This window comes from Prunus dulcis, chromosome 8 (assembly GCF_902201215.1).
Source record: "Prunus dulcis chromosome 8, ALMONDv2, whole genome shotgun sequence".
Taxonomy (NCBI): domain Eukaryota; kingdom Viridiplantae; phylum Streptophyta; class Magnoliopsida; order Rosales; family Rosaceae; genus Prunus; species Prunus dulcis.
The window spans coordinates 11061836-11087510 of NC_047657.1; the positions used below are offsets into that span (position 1 = coordinate 11061836).

At 35.4% G+C, this 25675-nt stretch overlaps 2 protein-coding genes across 2 annotated transcripts; both read left to right on the forward strand.

Moving 5' to 3' along the window:
• The first annotated feature begins 964 nt into the window (after positions 1-964).
• On the forward strand, positions 965-7465 carry LOC117638463 (protein CASP-like). Its single transcript, XM_034373587.1, has 11 exons — positions 965-1198; positions 1624-1734; positions 1921-1970; positions 2876-2993; positions 3142-4145; positions 4291-4385; positions 4595-4650; positions 5186-5351; positions 5558-5650; positions 6327-6407; positions 7358-7465. Exons 5-11 carry the CDS (start codon positions 3911-3913, stop codon positions 7463-7465), a joined length of 834 nt encoding a protein of 277 aa, XP_034229478.1. The 5' UTR covers positions 965-1198; positions 1624-1734; positions 1921-1970; positions 2876-2993; positions 3142-3910.
• On the forward strand, positions 7129-11549 carry LOC117637489 (pre-mRNA-splicing factor ATP-dependent RNA helicase DEAH1-like). The gene is made up of 3 exons (XM_034372386.1): positions 7129-7243; positions 7358-7507; positions 8446-11549. Exon 3 carries the CDS (start codon positions 8542-8544, stop codon positions 11401-11403), a length of 2862 nt encoding a protein of 953 aa, XP_034228277.1. The 5' UTR covers positions 7129-7243; positions 7358-7507; positions 8446-8541; the 3' UTR covers positions 11404-11549.
• Positions 11550-25675: the final 14126 nt, after the last annotated feature.

Consider the following 25675-nt stretch of genomic DNA (forward strand, 5'->3'; position numbering starts at 1 on the left):
ATTCAATCCCAAAAGTAATATCATTATTTTGTTTACAATTTTTAAATACTTAATGTCTTATTATTTTCTCACAAAAATTTCAAATTTTCTCTTGTTCATGCATGAAAAAAAAAATCGAAACTTAATTATTAATGAAATTGGTGTCTATACCAAAAAAAAGAAAAGCAATTAGTGAGTATATTCTCTGAGTAACAAAATTTGTCAACAGGTATTATATGTAATCCCAATCACACAAGTCTACTGTGAAACTAAGTTTAAAAAAATTTATTTTGTTAAATTAGTAGATAATTGATCAAATAAACATGTCTCAAGGTTTCACTGAATTTCTATATTTTTATAACAAATGTCATAATTTGTATTTAATTTTTACCGATATCGATATTTCCGTTGAAATTTCCATATCTTTTGAGATATTCTCTTTGGTAGTGGTGGAATTTTTTTCCAATTTGACTATTCTTTTAACTTTCAAATTAATATTGCTTATTATTTATATAACTGTTTTCAAATTTGTTAATTGTTATTGTGTGAAATTAATTTGTTCCATAAATTACTTACATTTTCTAATTTATTAATTGTTATGGTTTCGAATTTGGGCTTGCATGAGGTGGAGCGAGATACCTCCATGCCGAGAAGAAACATAATCTGAAATTATACACTTTGTAAGTTTTGCCAAAAAAAGACCAACAAATATTTTTTATTTTGAAGAAGTAATCCAAAAATAAAGTATGTATTGAAAAAAGAAAAAAGAAAAGAATCACAACATGAGAAATATAAATTTTCACGATAAGTAGGCCAGAATAAGCCGGTCACTTCTCTATTGACCCAACACCAGGCCCAACAATAATCTCTCTATTGACCCAACCCAAAACCCATTTGGTTCATTTCTTTTTTCTTTTTCTTTTCTCTTAATTAATGAATGGGCATTTGCTTCCCTTCCAAGTTTCAAGTAGCGGGCAACAATAAGCATTGCTAGATGAGAAGCCATTAAATAACCAGAATCCAAAGCTCTTTTTTTCTCATTTCGGTATCTCATTCCCCTAATTGTACATCACTGAATTGCGAGCTCAGAGAACGATGTGCCGTTTCAGGCCGTAAAGGTCCGAGTCAGTGCAAATGGAGGCCCCGGAAGGCGAGTCCAACCGAGACAAATCGAGCTCCTCCTCTTCTCCCATCTCCGTCGTCTCCAATTTCTGGAAAGGTATCTTTCAATTTGGTGATAGTTTTAGTTTAAGCTTTCAGTTGAAGCCTAGAGTTGTGGTTTTGCTTGAAGAATATGAGAATGTTAGCTCTATAAGGATCCACAATTTTTTTCTTCATGTTGCTCTGCAATTTGCTTCTGTACAGTCACGTCTAAATGTTATTGATTGGATTATATGTTACCAGCTATAGAAGTAAAAACTAGCTTTGATTTATGCTTCATTTGGATCATAAATAAATACGTATGTACGTATGAATGTAAGTGCTCGCGCAAATTTGTTCATATTTACAGCATTGAAGTAAAAGTTAACTAAATCACATAGTGAGAGTGGGATGAGTTTATCGACGATCTATCCAAAAACCTTGCGGAACATCATTGTAACAACTATTTATTAATGGCTGATTGTTTATTTTATTTATTGACAGAATTTGATTTGGAGGGAAAAAAAAGAGAACCGGATGAGAAAGGGCTTAGGATAGCTGAAAATCAAGAAAACAGCCAGAAGAATAGGCCGAAGCTTGCAGAGAGCACTAGAGGTATGCCGTTTTATATTCTAATGATCAGACTAAATGTACTTTGTTTACATCGAAAGATTATGTAATTTTGCTCTACCGCTACTAAACTTCAAGTAAAACCCCTTTCTGATCACTAGCTAACCACACACCAACACCCCCCCCCCCTCTCTCTCTCTCTCTCTCTCTCTCTCTCTCTCATGGACATAGATTTCAAAGAGTACCAATTGCGCTGCCAACTCCGAGGCCATGAAGACGATGTAAGATCTCTTACCCACAATACCCATTCATTTTTTTTTTTCAGACAATTTATTTGAATCTACAATCCTACTCTTGAATGATCAATTTTGTACTATTTGAGACCCACATTGACTTGAAATTTACTGAAAAGAATGATGGACAATGAATTTAGGTTCGCAGAATTACTTTATAACTTTATAACTTCTGCAAAGTTCTTTTTTAATATGCTTTTGCCAACCTTTGAATTATGTTTTCTCAATTTCCTATCTTCCTATTTGCGGTGCTCATCTTCAACATATATTTTAATCTACCTCCACCCTCTTGCTAAGTGTCATGAACAGTTTACAACTTGCATCATTTGTAATTGGATGGTGATATTGTCTGGTAGTTTCAGCATATATATGTTCTTTACACTTATGTCTTTGGTAAATTTTGAAATCCAATTTTTCCCTCCAAACAATTGAGGGGAAAAAAAAACCTTCCCCCTACCTCAGGATATTTCGGTGCTTGGCCAGCTCTATGGTCATTGCAGGCCATAGTGGTGGGTTGTTTTTCTATTTAAACTTGATTTAAAGTTTAAAAAAAATTGATGCTGGATTTGAGTTCTTCATCAACAAAAGATTTGGCGATTAAAAGAGCAAGATTTTGGCGTTAAATAGAATCCCATAACTCTAAAATGCAAGTGTATGATTACAGTTGCGAGTCCAATTCAAATATCATTGATGCATTAGTGTTGTTTGAGCAATGGAAAATTTTCAGTGGTTGCTTGTTCATATAGATGAACTGGAAAAGTTTTAGAATCAAAATCCTGCATCATTTGTTGACTACATGTTGTATCTTGTGTGTGCTCCTATGCACTCTCTGCTCTTTGCTGTGTGCTGTGTCTCTGTGTTTCCTTAGTAAAACTTGTATTCGTCTCCTGCAGGAGCAAGATCTGAAATTGTCTGAATTAGAATCTGAGAATGGGAAAATGAAAGTTGAGCATGAAGAATTTAGGACAGAAGCAACTCAAAGTCAATTGTTCGAGCTTCGTGCTCAATCTGGTGAGTGCCAAATTTCCTGATTTCTTCTCTAGAACATCTTTAATACATTTGCAAGATCCTCTTATATCATATTTTATAGGTCATCTATCTCTCAACCAAATATGATAAATTTTCTTGAAGCATCTCATGTTTTGTCTACTGATTTCAGATGAAGAGAGGGCAACCAAGCAATCTGAGGTCAATCTTCTGATGGAAATACCAGATCCTATCTTTATTTCATATGGAGGCTCACGACACACCATATTGCTCTTGGGTAGCACACCCACTGAAATTGAAGTCCATATCCCTTGCCGTTTTAAAGTACCGCCGATGTTGTTGGGCTGCTGCAATGGCATTATTTGCTTGGGAAACTATCACAAAATGGTGTTGTGGAATCCTTGTAATGGGACGTTCATAACCATTAAGGATACACCATCACTGGGTTCATATGGATTTGGGTACACAGAGGATGATTACTATCTGATCAAGGTCCTGCCAACTATTCTAACTAAACCCAGAGGAGGATTCGGGCACACAAAGGTAGCGAAGGTGGAGTTCTTTGCAGTACAGTTGAAATCTTGGACCACCATTCATCTCTCGGACGACACTTTTGAAATTTTTGGCAACGAATGGGGGAGGTTTGTGCATGGAAAGCTTTACTGGAAGGGCCTTGGGAGTTCTCACGAAAAAAGTGGTGTTGTGATATGTTTTGACCTTAAGAAGAAGAGGTTTCAGAATTTTGGACTGCCAAAGGAGGCTATCACCATGGAAAACGTGAGTCTTGCGGTACTCTCAAACCAGATATGCGTGTCTCTCTTTAATCCAGTTGAGAACAAGGTGATATTGTGGTTATTAAAGATGGGGGAGTTTGGGAAACTCTTTCCATTATTGAGGAAGCAACAGAATATTCCTTTACAGCCTCTTTTATTCCCTTGTGTATGTCCAAGGATGAGAGAGCTGTATTAATGGTGGAAAGCGGGGTCGAAATGATAGGGTTCCTGATCCACAAAAAGGAGAAGCCTACAAAAACTATATTACACTCTTCAAAGAGTTCGCCTCTTGGGTCCCAGTTCATTCTATCAGAGTGCGCTTTTGAAGCAACATGCTTCAAAGAATCTGCTGTTTGCCTAGCATCAGGCAGGGACAGGCAAAAAGAAATTGTGGAGTCTGCTGGTGAGTGCGAAATTTCCTGATATCTTCTCTAGAACATCTTTAATACATTTGCAAGATCCTCTGATATCATATTTTATAGGTCATCTTCTCAAGCAAATATGATAAATTTTCTTGAAGCATCTCATGTTTTATCTACCGATTTCAGATGAAGAGAGGGCAACCAAGCAATCAGAGGTCAATCTTCTGATGGATGAAGTTGAACGGGCTCAGACATGGCTTCTTAGGCTTGAGAGGGGGAAGGTGTGTGCGAAACCCAAAAGTTTTTAATTTATAGCTGTTCCATTGTAGTTTCATACTCTTTTGTACAGATGGATCTTACATTGTAAATTTCCATTGTTTGTTAAGGTCCAGGCTGCCACAATCATTCTTTATTCAATCTCTCGATTTTGCTTATTGCAATAAATGGTTCTTCATTGTTGAAGCCCCATTTTTCATCGAACATTTTGCAGGGACTTCTGCGCTTCAAATTAGACACAGCAAATGAAGACACTGAGAATAAGAAAAGGTGAGATACTTAAGAGTTTTACTTGTACTTCTATGTCCCTGGAGACTATGGTTTCAATTTATTTTTGTTTTCTTTCAGATGGTAGTTAGTTTATTCCGTGAACAACGAAAATAGAAAGGCCCTTCCATAGAAACTTAGAATTGTTAATCTTTAAAATACATAATGTTTGTTAAGTAAATTTTATTGCAAAATTCCATGAATTATATTCTATGTCAAATATATTGCTGCTCTAAGAAACTAAGCATAGTATTGGTGGAATTAAGAACTTATTAAAAGAAAAAAAAAAAAAAGCAATAGAAAAGAACTTCTTCCAATATTCTAGTGATGGAAGTAACTGATTGAATGAGAGTTTCTGCTATCTTCTCTCGTTAATTCTTCATATGCATCAAATATGTTAGTCGCAAATTGCAATGCACTAGTTCATTTGATGTATCTATAGTGTTCTGTTCCTCCATTGGGATTAAGCCTTTATATTGATTGGTTCTATTGTCTTTGGGTTATCTTTTTATATCTTAACTTTATTGCTGTGCTGCAGTGATACTTCAGATTCATATAGCATCCTTGAGAATTCTTTAATTGCCAAAGAGAAGATCATCGCGGAACTCAACATGGAACTGCACAATATTGAAACAACATTATCAAATGAAAGAGAGGAACACCTGAAAGAGATCAAGAAGTTGAACACACTGCTCATTGAAAAGGTATACTAGTTTTATTGCTTCAGTGCTACATAGGTAGTCTTGCTTTGTAGCTCTTTGATGCTCCAGAAACTGAAGTCATGCAATCGCCACCCTCTCATCAGATGGCCTGTTATATAATTGAGCTCCCAGTTCATCTTCTGTACCACAGTTTTCTTTAATTTATTCTCTTTTCCTCTAATCATTTTATTTTCTGCCTTTTAATTAAGGAAGCTGCTCTCGGGGAGATGAAGAAAGAGCTTCAGGGTAGGCCAACAACAAAACTGGTTGATGATTTGCGTAAAAAGGTGAAAATTTTGCAGGTAATGCCATCTTTCTCTACATTCTTTAGCTCAGAAGTTGCCTGTTTTAGCTTCAGTTTCATGAGTGTTATCAAAAGTTATTTTTTTATTTTATAAAGTTTTTGAGTTCTTCTATTGTTTAGTATTTTTCTTGGATTTGTTATCTGTGCTTTTGGAGAAATTCGAAAGACATAGTTGTTTTCAAGGGAACTAAAAACTATTTCTAACTGTCCAATTGCATTCACTTTGCACGATGACCGGAATAAATTAACTACGGTGTGTTACTGTTTCGAGTATGTCGTCTATCAGTCTACAATGGGAATCCATGTATGGGACTCCTGTGAAAATAGGCTGGAATGATTAGGTCATGTTGGTAAATTGAAATGGTAACTGGCATTATTGAGTACACTAATACTGTAGTCCATCTATGATGTATAAGATACGTATTTTACATGAATAAAATTCAAGTTCTCTATCAATTGTTATTTTAAATGCTTACATCAGTGGTTACTTTTTATTTTTTCAGTTATTGACAAGTGGAGTTACTTTAGATTTTATAAATATACAATGAGCTAAGTATTGACATAAATACATTCAAACTCTCATGCACATATGTGCAACCATCGTATGATGCATAACTATGTACGCTAGTTGCCTCCATGATTCTCTAAACTTTACTTTTCCCTTTCTAATGCAGGGCTGTAGTTCCAAGGATAAGAAAGGAATCCTATTTGATGACTCAGATCTTTCAGAGGCTAGGAGCACTGAGGTGTCTGAGGTACCCCTCATCTCTCTCCCTGCCTCACTGTATCTATGTTTCTCTAACTTTTGGCACCACAAATTTCTGAATTTTTTGACCATTTTTTTTCTCCATGTAAAATTTCATCAGTCATAGGGTCAATAATTTTGAAAATATACTTCGCTGCAATAATGCAACCCCTTTCCTTCCTGGCTGCTTTGTAGTATTAGTCCTCAATCAAAGATTTTTATTTCTTGGGAGATGTCATGACGTTAATGTGTAAGAAAGTTTGAAATCACCTAGTTAACCGTATTGTTATTGGTAGTCCTCATTGAAGCATATCATGCATTCTTCTAGTAAAATACATGAAGTTTTGTCTTTTTGCAAATTCGAGAGTACGTCCAACGCATGCTAATGCCTGTGAATCACTTCAGCAACCTAACCAGTAAGTTTTAGCAGGTTTTAGACTGCAAGTGCTTTGGTATATTCAGTCAACAACGTTGGTGATGATTGGAAACTTGTTCCCAATTATTATAACACTGGTACCTGGCCTATTTGGTTTCGAGCCTTTTGACAATTTAATTGTCAGAATAAGACACAAATTTTTGATTAATTAACTCGTGAACTTCCTCTGCTAACTGCTAATTTATAGTTAAGTGATACTTCTTGACATGTACTATCTATTCCATATAACTCTCTTTGGTTAAGTAATCATTTGGTTTCACATTAATTTATCTTGTTCTAATAGCCTTTCTAAATCAGAATGCAGATCAAAAGCAAGTTTCCTTGGACCAAGATCAAAAATCAATGCTTAAGGTTATCTGTAAGCAGCGAGATCGATTTAGGATAGGACACACATGATAGAGACAGAAGAAGTACGTTGTTTATTTTCAAACATCCATAGTTGCTTTGGTTTTTAATCTCCCATATCATATGGCTTGATTACTGGTCCAATCATTTGACATTGCTGACTGATTTTGTTGTATCAGGAAATAAGGCAGTTGAAGGAAAAGATAGGAGCGTTAACAGCAGAACTGGAAAAGACAAAAGCTGATAATGTCAAACTTTACGGAAAGATTCGTTATGTTCAGGATTAGTCTTGAATGAGCGTCTCGTTGTGGAGGATGACATACTGACAAGTGAGTTGTTACTTTAAATTTTGTAAATATTCAAACTCTCATGTACAAAAAAGAAAAAGAAAAAGAAACTCACCTGTGCATTTGTGCAATCATCGTTTGATGCATAACTATGTACGCTACTTGCCGTCATGATTCTCTATATTTTACTTTCCCCTTTCTAGTGCAGGGCTATAGTTCCCTCTCTAAATTTTACTTTTTCCTTTAAAACTACTTAATTACTAATTAAAACGAATTAAATAAACTAATACTCTAATTAAAACTATAATTTAAAACTAATATAAACTCAACTAAATACCTAAACTAAATAAACAACCTGGTGTAATTAATAGCAAGTTGAGAAGGAGTTAGTGGACGCCGCTGGAAACCTCCCCTCCGACAAGCTCACAACTAATCCGGGCCCCAATGCAAAAATCTGATTTGCACAGTGGCCCAACCGTACTTTATAGACAAAGATTATTACTATTCATAAGATCGAGCTCTATCATTCTAATCCAAAATCATAATTTTCTCAGTTCAATTTCTTGCGGGGAAAAACGAAAAAAAACCAACAAATACTTTTCATTTTGAAGGTTAAGTCCTTAATTCCAATACCTGCATTTTACCATTTATAGACAACTATTTTCAATTTAAATTTTACCATTTTAAGCGGGCTTAGATATATATATATATATTTTTATTGGACGGGAGCCTCTTTGAAATCCTACTTGGTTTAGGAAATCCTAGTCCATGTCGAAAAGGGTTTCAGTTAGTTGAGTATAAAAAGCCTGTTTGAAATCCTACTTGGTTTAGGATTAGGAAGTTCTACTTGGTTTAGGAAATCCTCTATGTCAGTCAGTTGCCTATATAAATATTATAAAGTCCTCTACAATAAAATGTGTGAAGCATACAGTTTTGGGTTTGGCAGGCCATCCTTAAACGTGTGGTTTTTTTTCGTGCAGATTCCAATAAAAACTTCACTAGCTAGTTCTGCCAGAACAGATTTCCAGAAACCTAAACACTAATCCCATCGGTGGTTAACTTCAATCGGATTGGAGATGGCGAAACAGTTCAGGAAGAAGGTGTTGAGTCGAGAAGATGATGAAGATGAGACTGCACAAAACAGAAAAGAGAAAGAGAGAGGGGTTAAACGACAACCAACTTCCCCACATGAAGCAAATGATGATGATGACGGTTCAGAGTCTGAACAAGAGAGATTGCGTGATCAAAGAGAGAGGGAGCAATTGGACCGTAATATAAGGGAGCGGGACGCAGCAGCAACGCGAAAGCTATCAGAGCAAAAGCAGGCTTTTACCACTCGGAGAAGCAATATTGTTGGCGACGTTGAAACTTTAAGAAAAGTTTCAAGACAAGAATATTTAAAGAAAAGGGAGGCAAATAAATTAAAGGAACTTGGAGAATCTATAGAAGATGGGGAGTACTTGTATAAAGGCGTTAAGCTTACTGAAGTGGAATACAATCGATTAAGTTACGAGAAGAAAATATATGAGCTTGCGACGAAGCATGAGGCTGCTACTCATCATGATCATGATCATGATCAGTACTACAGGATTCCGGAACCCTATGACGATCATGAGGGCGGTGTTAATCAGGAGAAGCGATTCTCGGTGGCTTTACAACGTTGCTGGGATGATGACCTGAATGGCAGGGATAAAAAATCGAACCAGTTTGCAGAACAGAAAGCCTGGGAGGATCAGCAAATTGGGAAGGCAACACTGAAGTTTGGTTCGAAAAACAAAAGGCGAAAATGTGATGAGGAGTATGATTTTGTATTTGAAGACCAGATTGAATTTGTCAAGAAGTCAGTACTACTGGAGGGTGATCAGATGATTGCTAACGGTAATGTTGATGTCGGGAAAGTGCAACCAATCCATCATCAGTTGGATAAGCTGCGGGAGGAGAGGAAAACATTACCTATCTACTCATTTCGTGAGAGGTTGCTCCAAGATGTTGAAAAAAATCAGATTCTTATTATTGTTGGCGAAACTGGATCTGGAAAAACTACACAGATACCTCAATATCTACACGAGGCCGGGTACACTAAAGGAGGAAAGAAGATCGGGTGCACGCAACCACGGCGAATTGCTGCTATGAGCGTTGCTGCCAGGGTTTCTCAAGAGATGGGTGTCAAGCTTGGGCATGCAGTCGGTTATTCCATCCGTTTCGAGGATTGCACCTCGGAGAAGACTGTTTTGAAATATATGACAGATGGAATGCTGCTGCGAGAATTCCTTGTTGAGCCAGATTTGGCAAGTTACAGTGTGGTGATGGTGGACGAGGCTCACGAGAGAACACTGTCAACAGATGTTTTGTTAGGATTGCTCAAGGACATTGCACGATACAGACCTGATCTTAAACTGATCATTTCAAGTGCTACTCTCGATGCTGAGAAGTTCAGTGACTTCTTTGATTCCGCCAAGATTTTAAGAATCCCTGGGAGACGGTATCCGGTTGATATACACTACATGGAATCACCGCAGGCTGATTACCTAGATGCAGCAATTGTGGCTGCACTTCAAGTACACGTGACACAACCGCCTGGGGACATATTGGTTTTTCTCACTGGTCAGGAAGAAATCGAAACCGCGGAGGAGATATTAAAACACAGGACAAGGGGGTTAGGGACAAAAATTAGTGAGCTTATAATCTGTCCCATATATGCAAACCTGCCCACGGAGCTGCAGGCTAAAATCTTTGAGCCCACACCGGAAGGGGCTAGAAAAGTTGTCCTTGCTACAAATATTGCTGAGACCTCTCTAACTATTGATGGGATCAAATATGTCATTGACCCCGGCTTCAGCAAGATGAAATCTTATAATCCGAGGAGTGGGATGGAGTCACTGCAAGTCACCCAGATCTCAAAGGCATCCTCCATGCAAAGGGCAGGTCGGGCTGGTCGAACAGGCCACGGGAAGTGCTTCCGGTTATACACTAGTTACAACTATGAGAGTGATTTAGATGATACCACAGTTCCGGAAGTGCAGCGGACTAATCTCGCCAATGTTGTTCTCACGCTCAAGAGCCTCGGCATTCATGACTTGGTGAATTTCGAGTTCATGGACCCTCCACCTTGTGAAGCATTACTAAAAGCCCTGGAATTGTTGTTTGCACTCGGTGCATTAAACAAAGTGGGGGAGCTAACTAAAGTTGGTAGACGGATGGCGGAGTTCCCTGTTGATCCAATGCTATCTAAAATGATTGTGGCCTCGGACAAGTACAAGTGCTCAGATGAGGTAATCTCCATTGCTGCCATGCTTTCCACCGGTAGTTCAATCTTCTATCGTCCAAAAGACAAACAAGTACATGCTGACACTGCAAGGTTGAGGTTTCACAGTGGGAATGTGGGAGATCACATTGCATTGCTTAAGGTTTACAATGAATGGAAAGAGGCAAATTACTCGACGCAATGGTGTTACGAAAACTATATACAAGTTAGGAGCATGAAAAGAGCAAGAGACATCCGTGATCAACTCGAGCGCCTCTTGGAGAGGGTTGAGATCAAGCTCAGTAGCTCAAATGATTTAGAGGCCATAAAGAAGGCCGTTACATCAGGATTCTTCCCTCATTGTGCTAGGCTGCAGAAGAATGGGTCATATAGAACAATCAAACACCCTCACACTGCCCATATACACCCCAGCTCAGGGATTATGGCATTGGAACATCACTTGCTTCCTAGATGTGTTTTGTACCATGAACTGGTACTGACTACCAAGGAATATATGAGACAGGTCACAGAGATAAAGCCGGAATGGTTGGTTGAAATAGCTCCACATTATTACCAGTTGAACGGGGTCGTTGAGGAGGATTACTCAACTTCAAAGAAGATGCCTCGTGGAAAAGGGCGTACAAGCACTTCAAAGCAAATTCCTAATCTTGTTGATTACAGCATATGTGTATGATTAGGCATATGAGTTTTTCTGAAATTATTTTTATATATGTACATCTCCATTTAATTTTGCATGAGAGAATACATAGATTTATTGTGTCTTTGTGCAGCCAAACTGTATCTTTTTCCGTCATGGTGAATGACATCCATTAGATAAGTCCGAGGATTCTTTTTTGTATCGACAAAGAAGGATTGAATTTTAACATTTTATCTGTGACATGCATAGTTGGATAGATATTGCAAATTTCTCTGACTACATAGTTAGTTTCAGGCTAGAAGTTTTTTTCCCCTTCAAAGAAAAGAAAAGGAAAAAAGACGAAAAAGATCAGAGGTTGTGTACTGTCATCAAATTTTCTTATACCCTTAATTTTTCTATAGCTGATGCTGAGTAGTTGGGATTGAAACTTACTGGAGTTTAGTCAGCATTGTGAATGCTTTATTCTTAGATTGTACTACTGGTAGTCATAGTTCTACCTGGAATTCATTATTTCAAGATCAATTATTTTCCTTGATGGGTTCCCAAATTTGGCATTTGTACTTGTTTTGGTGTTTTTGGTTTTGTTCTTCATGTCTCTCAAGAAATTTAGGCATTTGTTATATCAGTGTGATATTATCTTTTTCTTTGAATGATTTTGTTTCCAGAAAGGAATGCTTGCTTTTGACGTGGCTCAGTTTGATGGGATCCTCAAGAAGATTACGGAGTTCAATAATAATCTACTTTCTGAGCAGGTTGGTTCTCTAGCAAGTTTGAAAGTTTCAGTTTGTTTTCCAAATAGATGCCAGCGTTATAACTTGTTATCACTCAATTGGAATGGAATAGCTTTAGCCCTTTGTACATATTTACTTTGTAGCAGACTGTGCCTTCTTTATAACTTTTTGGAAGTTCTCTTTTAATAAGCTTTCGCCAACCTTTGAATTATGTTTTCTCAATTTTCAAACTTCCTATTTGCTGTGCTCATCTTCAACATATATTTTAATCTACCTCCACCCTTTTACTAAGTATCATGAACAGTTGACAACTTGCATCATTTGTTGGATGGTGATATTATCTGGTAGTTTCAGCATATATATATATATATATATATATGTATGAAAAGGGTGTAAATAACTCAGGATATTTCGTGCTTGGCCAGCTCTATGACCATTGCAGGCCATGGTGGTGGGTTGTTTTTCTATTTAAACTTGATTTAAAGTTAAAAAAATTTGAACGGATACGAGTGTAATTTCATCAACAAAAGATTTGGGGATTAAAAGAGCAGGATTTTCGCTTTAAATATAATACAAATTTAGTTATATACCCAATCTTAGAATAGTCTTATAAAGAAACCATATACTATTTAAAAACTATAAACACACTCAAAAAAAACCCAAAAATTGACAGCTGTCAAAATTTTCAATTTAATAGCTGTTTTTAGTTTATTCGTGTGTGTTAAATACCTATATTGCCCTTGTATTATGGATTTGAGAGAAAAAAATCAGATCTGCCCAGATCTGCCAAAAAAACAAATTTGCACATATCTGCCAAAAAACCAAATCAGATTTATTTTCTCCTTTCTTGTTGGTGCTTTCTCTAGTGTTGGAGCAAGAGGAGCATCCATTGAAGCTCAGGTCTAACTATATTCTTCATCTTTAATCTACGATTTTCAATATTTTACATTCGATTTCTTGTTCTAAAATCGTGCTTCTATTTATTTATTTTTTCTTTTCAGATTGTTCAAGACCTCGAACGAACCTTGATCAAATGCTCTTAGCTCTACTCCTCATCTTCGAGCTCTACTCCTCTTCGCCACGTTGTCGTCATCGTCGTCGCCGTCGTCATCATCATTGTCGTCATCGTTGTTTGGTTTGGTCTTGAGATTTTTGATCTTTTGCTTCAATTATGTGTTTCTCTTCGGATTTTAGTTGATTTTCGAAATGTATTTTAAGATTTTATGATCGATTTATCTTTTATTACTATTTCAGTTATGAATCTTATTTTATGACAGAGTATTAACAATGTACTTCTATTACAGAGTATTAACAACGTACTTCTATGACATAATAGTATTAACAATTTTTGCTCAACTTGTTTTGAGTTGGTCTAGTTTGTTCTTTCTTCATCTTTTCTTTGTTGGACATGTATTAGAAGTAGCAACATGACAAACATTAATCAGCATGATAATAAACTAGCAGCGTTATTATCCTAGACTGGAACATTACATGTGTAGAAATGCATTAAAAATAGGATGTCATATGAAACTAGCAGTGTTATTACCCTAGACTGGAACATTACAGGGGTAGACATGCATTAGAAATAGGATGTCATAGGAAACTAGCAGTGTTATTACCCTAGACTATAAAATCACAGGGGGTAGACATGCATTAGAAATAGGATGTCATAAGAAAATAGCAGTGTTATTACCCTAGACTGGAACATTGCAGCCATTAATCAACATGACAGTAAAGGTGTGGAATATTACATTCATTAATCAACATGACACATTAATGAAGCTATGGTTTTCAAGACGTTTTGTTTGTAATGAATTATTTGGGTTTTTCAAAAAAAAAATTGGGTTGGGTTGGTTTTGGGTGCTATTTAAATTTTTTTTGTGTTGGACTACTTTTTTAAGTTGATCAATGGCAATCACGTAATTAATAGAAACTTAAACACCAATTTCTTATGTAGTAAATGAGTTTTGTGTGTGTTTCTAAAGTGCATTCCATGTGGGGGTTTTTAAATATAATTTCAACCCCTATTTTGGGTATATTAGTGAAACTCCCTAAATATAATCCCATAACTGTCAAATGCAAGTGTATGATTACAGTTGTGAGTCCAATTGAAATATCATTGATTCATTAGTGTTGTTTGAGCAATGGAAAACTTTGATATGATTTTGTAACTCATATAGTCAAAAGGAAATTTGTATCATGGCTGCAAGCATAATCTTAGAGTGTAAAATCATTTAGAGAAGCTTCAGTGAGTCAGACTTGTGGCCAGAGTCCCAGCCTTCTATTAGTGAGCATGATTTCCAAATCATGAACTTCAAAAAAGGTTGCATTTAAAAATCAAGTTCAAATTTTCATTTAAATAATATTCTCATCATGTTGGTACATTTCAGCTTGTCGGGATTTTGATTCGTGAGCGAAATTTTTCCACAAAAACAATTATGTACTCTGGATAACACTCTAAAACACTGTTTTGTATCTAATACAAGCTTATGCTGCTTTAGTAGAAAGACATCATGTACAAACAACAGATACAGTAAGGACATAGGTGTGTACGGCAGGGTCAGAATCACTTCCTGAACAGAGTGCAAAATCCAAATGAGGTTCAGGATGCTCTATTGCATACGCTTTTCTGCATCTTCAACCTTGAATTTTGTTTTGGGAGATTCACTATTATACCCAATATAGGGGCCCTTATAAAAATACCCCATATAAAATGGACTTTAGAAACACATCCAAAATCCATTTACAACATACAAAAAAGCTTTTAACTTCTTATAAATTACAAAACTGCCATTAATTTCTTAAAACAAACCCAACCCCAAAATATCAAAAATACCCAAAACACTCAATAGGGCATCAAAGTAATTTAATAATCAATATTAAATTCAATAAGGCTAGCTGTCATTTTTTAGGTATGTTTATAGAAATTCAGTTGTGTAGGGTTTGTTTATAATATTAGTGCTAATGATGGGTATATCGCTAAATATCTCTTTTGGGGAAAACAACAGCCGCAGCCACTGGAGGAAAATAAGCTCATTGCTCAGTAAGTATAAAAGAGTAGATTTGAAATCATAAATTAGTAGAAACATTTACTAACAAATTAACTTTTCTATATGGTATGTACCATAAGGTAAATGGATCCTAATATGAACTAGTTGTTACATAAAGAGAGATTACTTGTCCAGGATGAGGCAATCTGCATCTGAGAATGGATCTTTGTATCATGTCTATGCTTATGGCGTGGCCTCCTACATTATAAGCAGCCTGAAGAATGCACAAGCTTGTATTGAAAATTGTGAACCATGCTTTTTACAAAAAAATTGTATAAAAAAAGTCCGATTATGATACCTTTAGTAGCAGTGAAACTCTCTTTAGATTATTCTGTGGAATCCCATAAACCAAAAATGCCTGAAGATAACAGATAAGTTGAATTGGATATGCTCGAAGACTCAAAGAAAAACAGCAAAAGAACAATAAGAATATCAAACCATCAGGTTATGTACTCTTTCTTGGCTGTAGAATCATACATGCATCACGAGTGCATTATGCACGTTAATCCAAAAGGCCAACTTCGCCTCATGTTTCATCTTTCTGAGATCAACTTCTTCCAATTGGTAGGTACGTGACCTACAATGAGAAATCTTTACAAATTCAGAAGAAATTATATATGAGGCCGAAAGTAATTTTCACTATCACAATTCGTACAACATGTTCGAACGGAAACCCTTCTCCATTAACCTTTGGCAAAAGGTTATCTACGGTGGAGGTCAAACTAAAATCAATCATTCAAAACTATGCATAAAAAATGAATTGCCATTTAATGTGATATTTACAACTTCATCAAAAAGCTCACAACAAAGGCACAAAATTTGAAATTCCATCCTTGAAAAGCTTTTACTGCACTCCTAGATAATATATATGAACTACAGATCATACACATCTAAGCACAGTGGACTTTGTGATGTCATTCTGTAACTGAGGACAGCATTGGTTACCAATTGTTTTCTTGATATGGTGATTTCTCAGTCACCAGATACAGCAGATGGGGAAGCAAATTTCTTAACAGATTGACAGATAGCATGACCCAAGATAATTAAGGATTTGGCATACCTAAATTTCTTTAGTACATGTTCAACATCTCCTAACTTCTCTGCATCCCTACAGATTGAATGTACCTTAGCATTCTGCAATAAGGTTCACTCATTTCTTCTGGCCCTTCAATGTGGAAAGGCTTATCGAAATGTGAATTGAAAAATGGAACTTTTGAGCATTTTGAGCTCCACTTTTCATCTTGACTGGCTCACTGTCAGTAAAGGAGAACAAAACTCGTTAAAATCTGAAGAGAAGGTCAGTTTCTCACTCCTGGCAAACCCAGTTCAGCTGTCAAGACTAGTTTTTATTATATAATTACTTATGGAATTTTCTGCCAGTGAAAACCAAATTAGAAGGTTTCAAATTTTAAACACAGCTGCCCTGTGTAGATGCAGTATATGTATCAAATTATTTTCTGATTCTCAAATCTTTTTGTAATTCAAGCGAAGCATCATTAGGGTTACAGAAGAAGCAAAAATGGAAAATTGAATGTGGAATTTTTTTATTATAAAAAAGGTATAAAATGAAGAACACAAAGCTACCTGTTGGAACGCTTGTGTTTTGAAATTCCCTCCATGAACTTGAACGGCATCAAACTATTACCCTGCCACTTTATTTCATCTATATATACACTACTTGCCTCTCCACATGCGCTTCCGCGCTTGCGAGAGGCTTTTTTTAAAAAAATTAAATTTATTTTAGAATTAAAAAAGATAATGAGTAGTTGTGTTCCATTAAAATAGGATCCTTTTCTGATTTTTTTTTAATTTTAATTTTTTTTAATATGAAAAAGTGTAAATTTACCATATTATCCTCATTTAATTAATAATTTCCATTCTTAATGTTTGAATTAACCAAGGGCATTTTCTGGTATTTTGAATGTTTCACCATTCTCTGCCTTTTACTTTATGAATAATGCTACTCTTACCACATTTGTATACCACATTCTCATACCACCTTATGTAGCAGATGAGGTGGACAACCACATCAATTAAAATTATTTAATATATATTTTTCTTTTATGATTGATTAACACTTAAAAAAAACTGTTAATTAAACTTTCTTTATTAAAATACACTTCATTGATTTAATTAATATGGCATGTGATATGGACATGCCACATCATGTGGTATAGAAATGTGGGATAAAAATGTGGTAAGTGTAGCATTACTCTTACTTTATATATATGGATAGAATAATGCTACTCTTATCACATTTATACCACATCTTTATACCATCTTATGTGATAGCTGAGGTGAACAGCCACGTCAATTAAAATTATTTAATATTTTCTTTTCTTTTATGATTTATTCCAGTATTTGTTTTTTTAATTGCCTGAATTAAAATACAATTCATTGATTTAATTGATATTGCATATAATATGGACATGCCTCATCATGTGGTATAGAAATGTGGGATAAAAATGAGGCAAGTGTAGCATTATATATAAGGGTAGAGGGTTTAAAAGTGAAACTTTCAATAATCCTGAAAGTACCCTTGGAATAATTAAAATGCTCAGGCACAATGATTTAATTCATTAAGAGTAAATAAGTAATAAAACAAACAATTAAATAGAATTTAAATATTAGAAAAGAAAAAAGATATTGAAACCACCGATATCAGTTCTTATCAGTTTCTTCTTCCACGTTCTCCCTTTGGCAGTTGATTTTCTAATCCAAAATCATAATTTTCTCACTTCAATTTCTTATACTTAGTTTGAAAAATCATAAACTTAAACGTAAGGTGTACGTTCTATTAGGTTCTAATTAGCAAAAGAGTGGGAAAATATTAGAACTATTTCTAATCAACTAGAATTAAAACACCTTTTAATTCTTCCTTTATATGGATTGAAAACAATTAATCCTAAGACTTCCATGAGCCAAGAGTGACATCTAGCAATATATCAAGGTTGCCTAAGCTAACCAGAATAGAGATGAAGAACATATTCAGTTGGAATTGCAATGCAATACGGTCCTTCTCTTATACAATGTTTTAAATCATATTATTGAGGTACGGATTGATTATGTCAAACCCCTAATATGATCTATAACCTCATGTGATGCAAAAGAACATGATTAAGAACCACTTTCTAAATTATGCTCAAATATTTCGGTCGAAGATTCATTGAATCACATCTCGAAACATTCTCCTTATTTATTGAAGGTAGAGATTCCTTATTGTACATTCACATGCTCCTATGATGAATTAAGGGACCCTAATAACTCATAAGATAAATATTTTACGACTTGTCTTTGTGAGCTATCAAAGATTAATAACACATCACATGCAACCATGATGCCTCAATTCTAAGGACTAATTTGCATTATTGCAACTATGAGTTCTCGTTGGATATGTAGATAAAATTACATACGAGAAACTGACGTTTAGTGTACTCAATCACTATTCAACACCCACATACTTGTATTAGTGTCATCTACACAAATGGTTTGAGACTAACCATCCTCCTAATTGAGCATACATAGTATGTGCTAATCTTGACGGTTTATCAAAGCTCATTTAACAACGATTAGGAACTTTGGGGATATCATGGTTAGAGATTAAAGGTCTCATGAATCTAATTTTCTTTAGATTACTTCATCTGATATTTCATTATCCCCAGATTTTTTTCTTTAATTGATGTAAAAAATAACAAAATAAATTTACCCTTTATTTATCATATACGAAACATATTCTAAGAACATTACATCAAATGTAAGAGCCATATTTCTAACAAGTTACTCCAAGCACTTGAAAGAATCAGGTTCTTATTATTGTTGGTGAAATTGGATCCGGAAAAACTACATAAATACCTCATGAGGTTGGATACCAAAAGCGAGGAAAGAATGGGTGCATGCAGCCCAGCAAGTTGCTACTATGAGTGTTACTTAAGAAATGTAATTCAAGCTTGTACATGAGGTTGGTTATTTCATTCATTTTAATGCTATAGTATGCTGATGGTGGATGAGGATCATGAGAGAACGCTCTCGACCGATATTCTATTTGGATTAGTAAAGGATATTGTTTGATTTAAACCCGAATTTAAAATGCTAATCTCAAGTGAAACTCTTGATGCTAAGAAATTTAGTGACTATTTTGATTGTGTCCTGGTTTTTTATTTTTCAAAAAAGCGACATCTAATTGATATAGTCTACACAGACTGCACTTCAAATCCATGTGATATAAGCACCTAAAAACATATTGATCTTCCATACTGGTCAAGAAGAAATAGAAACAAGAATAGAAATGTTGAAACACAAGATAAGGGGCTTGAAAAGAAAAATTGGTAAGCTAGTTATCTATGCAATCTTGCTTACTGGTTATCACTACAAATTCTTTTAATTTCTACCAATATCTCAAATATGAAAAGAAATCAATCATTTCATAAAACATGGAAAATGAATCATTTCAACCACACAAATTTTCTTTTTATTGATAATGTTTCTAAATCATAGCTCTCGCACTTATTATAAGTTAACAAAATGACGAACTTATCATGTAAAAGTAATTGATAGGACAACATTCACCTCTTTTACGTGACAAACTTATCATCTAAAAGTAATTTATCACGTAAAAATAACCATAGCTCTTGCACAAATAGAAAATCTTATGCATGCCAACTGTGAAAAGTTCTCTGATGCAACGTGACAATTGATTTGGCTAAACTTTAGTCTAAAACATATAACTTTGAAATCCACTAAGGAAGATATGAGAAAACCTTAAGGTTTATTTGATAAACTGGAAGAACAAAACATAACCCTAACAACAGATAAAGTATGCTTAAATACTCCTAGATACCCTAGGAATAACAAATGAATTAAAATAGGAAAATAACAAAATTTCCAAAAACTTTAAAAACTTTAAAACTGAATTTCGGGCTACTAAATGATCTCGGATGCCCGAAAAAGCTCATACATCATAGCAAAATAATGAGTTTTACTCGCGACACTGTTCCCTTCAAATCGACGGGTCATGGGCCCAAATCTGAGCTCATAGTCTAAATCTACAGCTTACCCAATTTACCCTTACATGCACGTCGCTCCAACTTCTCTTCAGTAACTTCCGTCATATGTTCTACATCATTCTCACTAAACTGAAAGAGGGTTAGAAACAATATGAACACTACTACTAGGGCCAAAATTTGGTGGGATACTGCTCTATGTCAGTTGGAGGCACATGTACTCAAATTAAAAAGATTAACCAATTGCTTTGACTGGACATACTGGTGCCCAGAAATTACAACCATGCGACCTTGAGGTTTTGTGAAGATTCGTTTACAACCAAAAGTTGACTAGGCCGTCCAAAGTCTCCATAAAACATGTAACGCCATACTCCATATATATAACTCCGATTATTGGGCACTTACGTTTGTTCACATAAAAGTTTAATTCTCTTTTTCGTTATCGATATTTCAATTTTAAGTCTTCTTTACACACAATAAAAATAAATTCAAGTATACTAGTCTTGACATAAAGATATGAACAGTTGTTATAAGCTTAAAGAAGTGCAAAAATTCTTGAAATGCAGACGTCACACAGATACAAATGAACATTTGTTATTAGGTTTTTTGTGCCCCATAAAAAACGTGAGCTGTCCAGCCAAATTGAAGCGGTCAGAGAGACTCAAAAGTCTATATGGTTGGTTAGTCCATAAAAGCTAAGCTAAAAGGGCGCAGCAGCACTTAGAAAAACAAAAACGAAAAGCCAGCAACCTCAAAAGGGCTGAAAGGTGAATGTCAAAGCTGAAACAATTTGTTTGATTGATATGAAATGACTGGTTTTTTTCGTGGGATTTCCATTGTCTAATTCCTTGGAGGAATTACTGTACAACCAATTTGTCCAGGTCAAAGGCTTTGCATGCTACCAAAAGGTTCATGCCTTTCTTTTCATTTTTTTGGGAAGGGGGCTACGAAAAATAAAATATGACAAATTAATTAACAATGCCTATTTGATAAAAAATAATAATTAATAATGCCTAAGTTCTGGCTTTTAAAAATAATTTCCCTGGGCCTAATTTGAAGTTGGGGTGGAATAAATTCAAGGGACGAAAGCCTGTCATAATTTGAGAGTTCGCAACTTCTTGATGACCTTGAAATAAACAACATAATTTTATTGACCCAAAAAAATAAAATAGAAGTCACAACAATGAGGAAGCAAATTGTTAAATGAAAAAAACAAACATATTCAATCTCGAGCAAACCAAATATCCATTTCCAAAGAAACTGACAGACATGCTTACATTTCTTTTAAAATTAAAGCTTCGGATTTCATTTATTAAGAGGTGGAGATTTCAAATACCAAATATTAAATTTAAATTTGATGTCTAAATGTGGCAATTTGACATCTTGTATAGTTTTTCATTCCACCCAATATATTAAATTAAAAAATTATTTTATTACATTAATGTTGATTTATTACTTTCTTTAATGAATTTATTTTTATATTTTACTATTAAGAAACAAAGGTTATTGACCGAAATGATCCCTCAACTATTGCTCAAGTTTCATTTTGGTCCACAAACTAAAATTTTCATTTCAATAGTCCTCCAATTCTCCATTTAGTATAAAAACAATCCTATCGTCAAAGTCTATCAATTATTCTGTGAAATCGAGGGGCAAAACCCTCTCTCTCTCTCTCTCTCTCTCTCTCTCTCTTCTCTCTGCGCTCTATTCTCCATGGCTGCAAATCCTGATTTTAAAGATGAGAGAAGGCTAACCATCTTTATCTTGCGGCATGTCAATTTAAGAAGCTATCAAATTTCTTGTCAAATAAGACAATAATGAATGTAGCTGAGAAAGCAACAAGGATCCACATAATTGATTTTGGTATCCACTATGTTTTCAATGGCCTTGCCTCATACAAAATCTCTCTTCTAGGCTTGGTTACCCTAAAGCTTCGTATTACTGGGATTACTATGATTGATCTTCCACAACTAACTTCAAGAAGAGGAAGAAATAGGGGACAAAGAGGTGGGTTGCACATACTCCGCCTGTTGAATAATAGAGTTTTTCACAGACTATTGAAACAGAATAGGTTGAATTCCATAATAATTCATTGATTAGAAGTCTGAGTTAAATAAACTTACAAGAAACAAAACGTGCAGAAAAACAAGCAACAACTATCCCATGACTAACAACTCTTACGCCTATGGGATTCTCCTAAAGAATAGATAAAACAAACAACCACCTTCCCTGGAGAAGAGATTTATTTAAATAAAAATAGGGTAAATTACTCAAATGGTCTTTAAATTTGTACCCGATTTATATTTTGGTCCATAAACTAAATTATTCGTTTAAATAGTCCACAAACTCTTTATTAATCGGCGCTTTGGTCATATCGTTACATTTTATGTTAAATTTAATCATGTGAGTAGCACATGCTACATTTGTGGGGTAAATAAGACTTTTGGTCTATGTTTCACCCCTTTATCACCACTGTATCACCTATGTATCATCTATATATCACCACTTTATCACCTATTTGGGGAACATAGGACGGTTTTACCCTTACATTTGATGGCAACATTAACATAATGTAACGGTAGGATCAATGGAGCGATTAATATAAAGTTGATGGATCATTTGAACGAATAATTTAATTGAGGGACCAAAATGTAAATCGGGTATAAGTTTGAGGACCATTTGAGTAATTTACCCAATAAAAATAACATAAAACCTGAACACCACCTCTATAGCCAAATCCCATTCCCACCATCAAACTTTTTATTTTATTTTAAATGAGAGCAGAGAAATCATAGAGAATAGAGCGGTTAAGGGAGGGCGAGGGAGGGAGGGGGAGGGGGAGCCGGTGGTTGATTTAGGGATGGGTTGATATCTGGGTGGTTTTGCCTAGAGACAGAGAGTAGAGAGGGATGGAGATATTCTTTATAGTTTTTTCTTTTTTTAGATGGTTTTGCTCAAAAAGACGGTTTTGCCTCTCGATTTCGCGGAATAATTGACAGACTTTCACAGTATGACAGTTTAGATACTAAATGGAGAGTTGTAGGACTATTAAAATGAAAATTTTAGGTCAAGGACCAAAATAAAACTCGAGCAATAGTTGGGGGACCATTTCGGTCAATAACCCTAAGAACACTTAATTAATCAAGCTAAAGTACTCTTATAAAATGTAGACAAATAAATATATATATAGATTTTTTAAAGCTCAGCTCCACGTGGATTGGGTTATGATGATAATTTTTAATTGAAGAAAAAAAGACAATCCTTTAATTGATACTAGAAAGAAATATAATTCACAATTCACTACCCCCAAGAATTTTTATTCTAAGTTGAGAATAATATAGTCTTTCCTCATCACACATTCTAGATCTATCCATAGACATAATTTTCGTCTCGAACTCCATTTCCTTGAGTCGGAGTTTTTTTTTCATCTTGCTCAACTTTCTTCTTAAGAAGCTCTATTTTCCTTTCATCTCTCTTGTAACACACCCACTGGACCCCCCGCCCCCCTCTTCCCCTTACGTACTTTGAGAGGTGTTACTTATCCTACATACTTAAGAGTTAATAACAAAGAGATAGGCCAATTGGACTATAACTGAAACGGAAAACCAATAGACATTAATTCCTTAAACAAACTCAAGAGTCACCAAACAAAATCGAAGCTCAAATGAAATAAGTACATCTAGCGGAAGCAAATCAACTTATAAAAAAGTTATGTGTCAACCGCATTTTTTTTTTTTCCCAACTAAGTCTAGAGAATGGAAATCATATGGAACCATGACCAAAGACTGCTGCCACTAAGCCTCCTATTACTCCTCAAGAACTTCGGTACCTGGAACCACAATAAACTACTAGTGAGATAAACTCAGTAAGTAGCTAGAACATGCATTAAACAAGCTCAAACAATTACAAATATACTATATATATAAATATACTAATACTTAGAATTATGCTCATATGCTTGTGCACCTAGCATGAGAAAGAATGCATGGCCTTAACTTATCCAAATTTTACTTAGAGTGATCCTTCATTACTAGATGTCTATCAAATACTTTTACTTACAGATAAAGGGGCCTTGTCGTCGCCCGTCGGCAACACCCACAACGTGAGCCTTATAACATTCTTATTGTCACCCGTCGATGACACTCATATCGTGAGCCTTATAACTTATTAAGCATCACCCGTCGATGACACCCACATTGTGAGCCTTAACTTGTTGTGCACCCCCACGCACAAGGCCTCATAGTGAGCTAGGATTCTCTAGTAGTCTTTACTTAAAACTAAGTCATGGCCGAATGGTGTACTAAGACTTGTACATGACTTACTCATACCTACTTGCCATGGTTTAGACACACTTACATATACAAATCAAACGAACTTAGGTAGCAACCATGTTACTTGCAAACATAGGAATATCTCAATCAAATGGTATAATCACATATATAGTTACTTATTTACGTACGTATAGACACACATTCACATATTTATTTATCATAGTTCCAGAGCAAGTCTAGGTTACCTACCTTGCAGTGAGCACCTTACAAAACCACTTGGGACATAAGCCTTAAACATGTGCTAACCTTCTCGAACCCTCCTCTCTAAGCTCCAACCGTCAATCTGCCTCTAGAAAATCCTTAATCCTTTTTCCTTTTTCCAAACTCTCTATCTTCTTTTTGGGCTTTTTTCTCTGTAACCAACTGAGCTAAACCCTAAAGTTCATTTTAAAATGTGTCATCTAATGGGCCGGCCTTAATCCTAGTGCTAAAACCCTAACTGGCCTCATAAAAACATATCGAAGAGTCAGCCCGCTCACACTAACCTACTTGGGCTTTCGTAAATTAAAGTATCTTGGGCCTAAAAGCTTATAATAAGCTTAAGTAAACCATTGCACTCAGACTTATTCACAGATATATCATAATATAACATAAATTATAAGGAGGAAATTGACTTAAACAGGTCGGGCCTTACAATCTACCATCCTTAAGGAAATTTTCTTCCTCGAAATTTGACATACCTTCAGTTGCGAAAAGTTTTGGATACTTGACCCACAATTCATCCTCACACTCCCAATTGGCCTCCTTAGTACGATGTTTCCTCCAAGACACCTTCACCAATGGTATCTTCTCTGATCGTAGTTCATGCTCTTTCCGTTCCAATATCTGATTGGCCCTTCTTCATAGGTGAGGTCATCCTGGAGTTGGAGGGGTTCATAACTTAGGACATGAGTTGCATCATGTACATATTTCCAAAGCATGGATACATAAAACACATTGTGAATTCCTGCCAAAGTTGGTGGAAGGGCCAGTTTATAAGCCAGCTCACCAATCCTTTCCAAGATTTCAAACGGGCCAATGAACCTTGGGCTTAACTTCCCTTTCTTTCCAAATCTCATGATTCTCTTCATGGGTGCCACCATAAGGAACACATTATCCCCAACCACGAATTTCCTATCTTTTCTTTTCGCATTAGCATAACTCTTCTGCCGGCTTTGGGCAACCTTCATCTTCTCTCTAATGATCTTGATTCTTTC

What these genes read in the sequence shown, in the direction of transcription:
- LOC117638463 (XM_034373587.1), top strand. Translation starts at nt 3,911, where the DNA reads ATGTCCAAGGATGAGAGAGCTGTATTAATGGTGGAAAGCGGGGTCGAA. An exon ending in TTAGGCTTGAGAGGGGGAAG is followed by an intron (nt 4,386 to 4,594) that starts GTGTGTGCGAAA and finishes AACATTTTGCAG; the next exon opens with GGACTTCTGCGCTTCAAATT. An exon ending in GACACTGAGAATAAGAAAAG is followed by an intron (nt 4,651 to 5,185) that starts GTGAGATACTTA and finishes GCTGTGCTGCAG; the next exon opens with TGATACTTCAGATTCATATA.
- LOC117637489 (XM_034372386.1), top strand. Translation starts at nt 8,542, where the DNA reads ATGGCGAAACAGTTCAGGAAGAAGGTGTTGAGTCGAGAAGATGATGAA.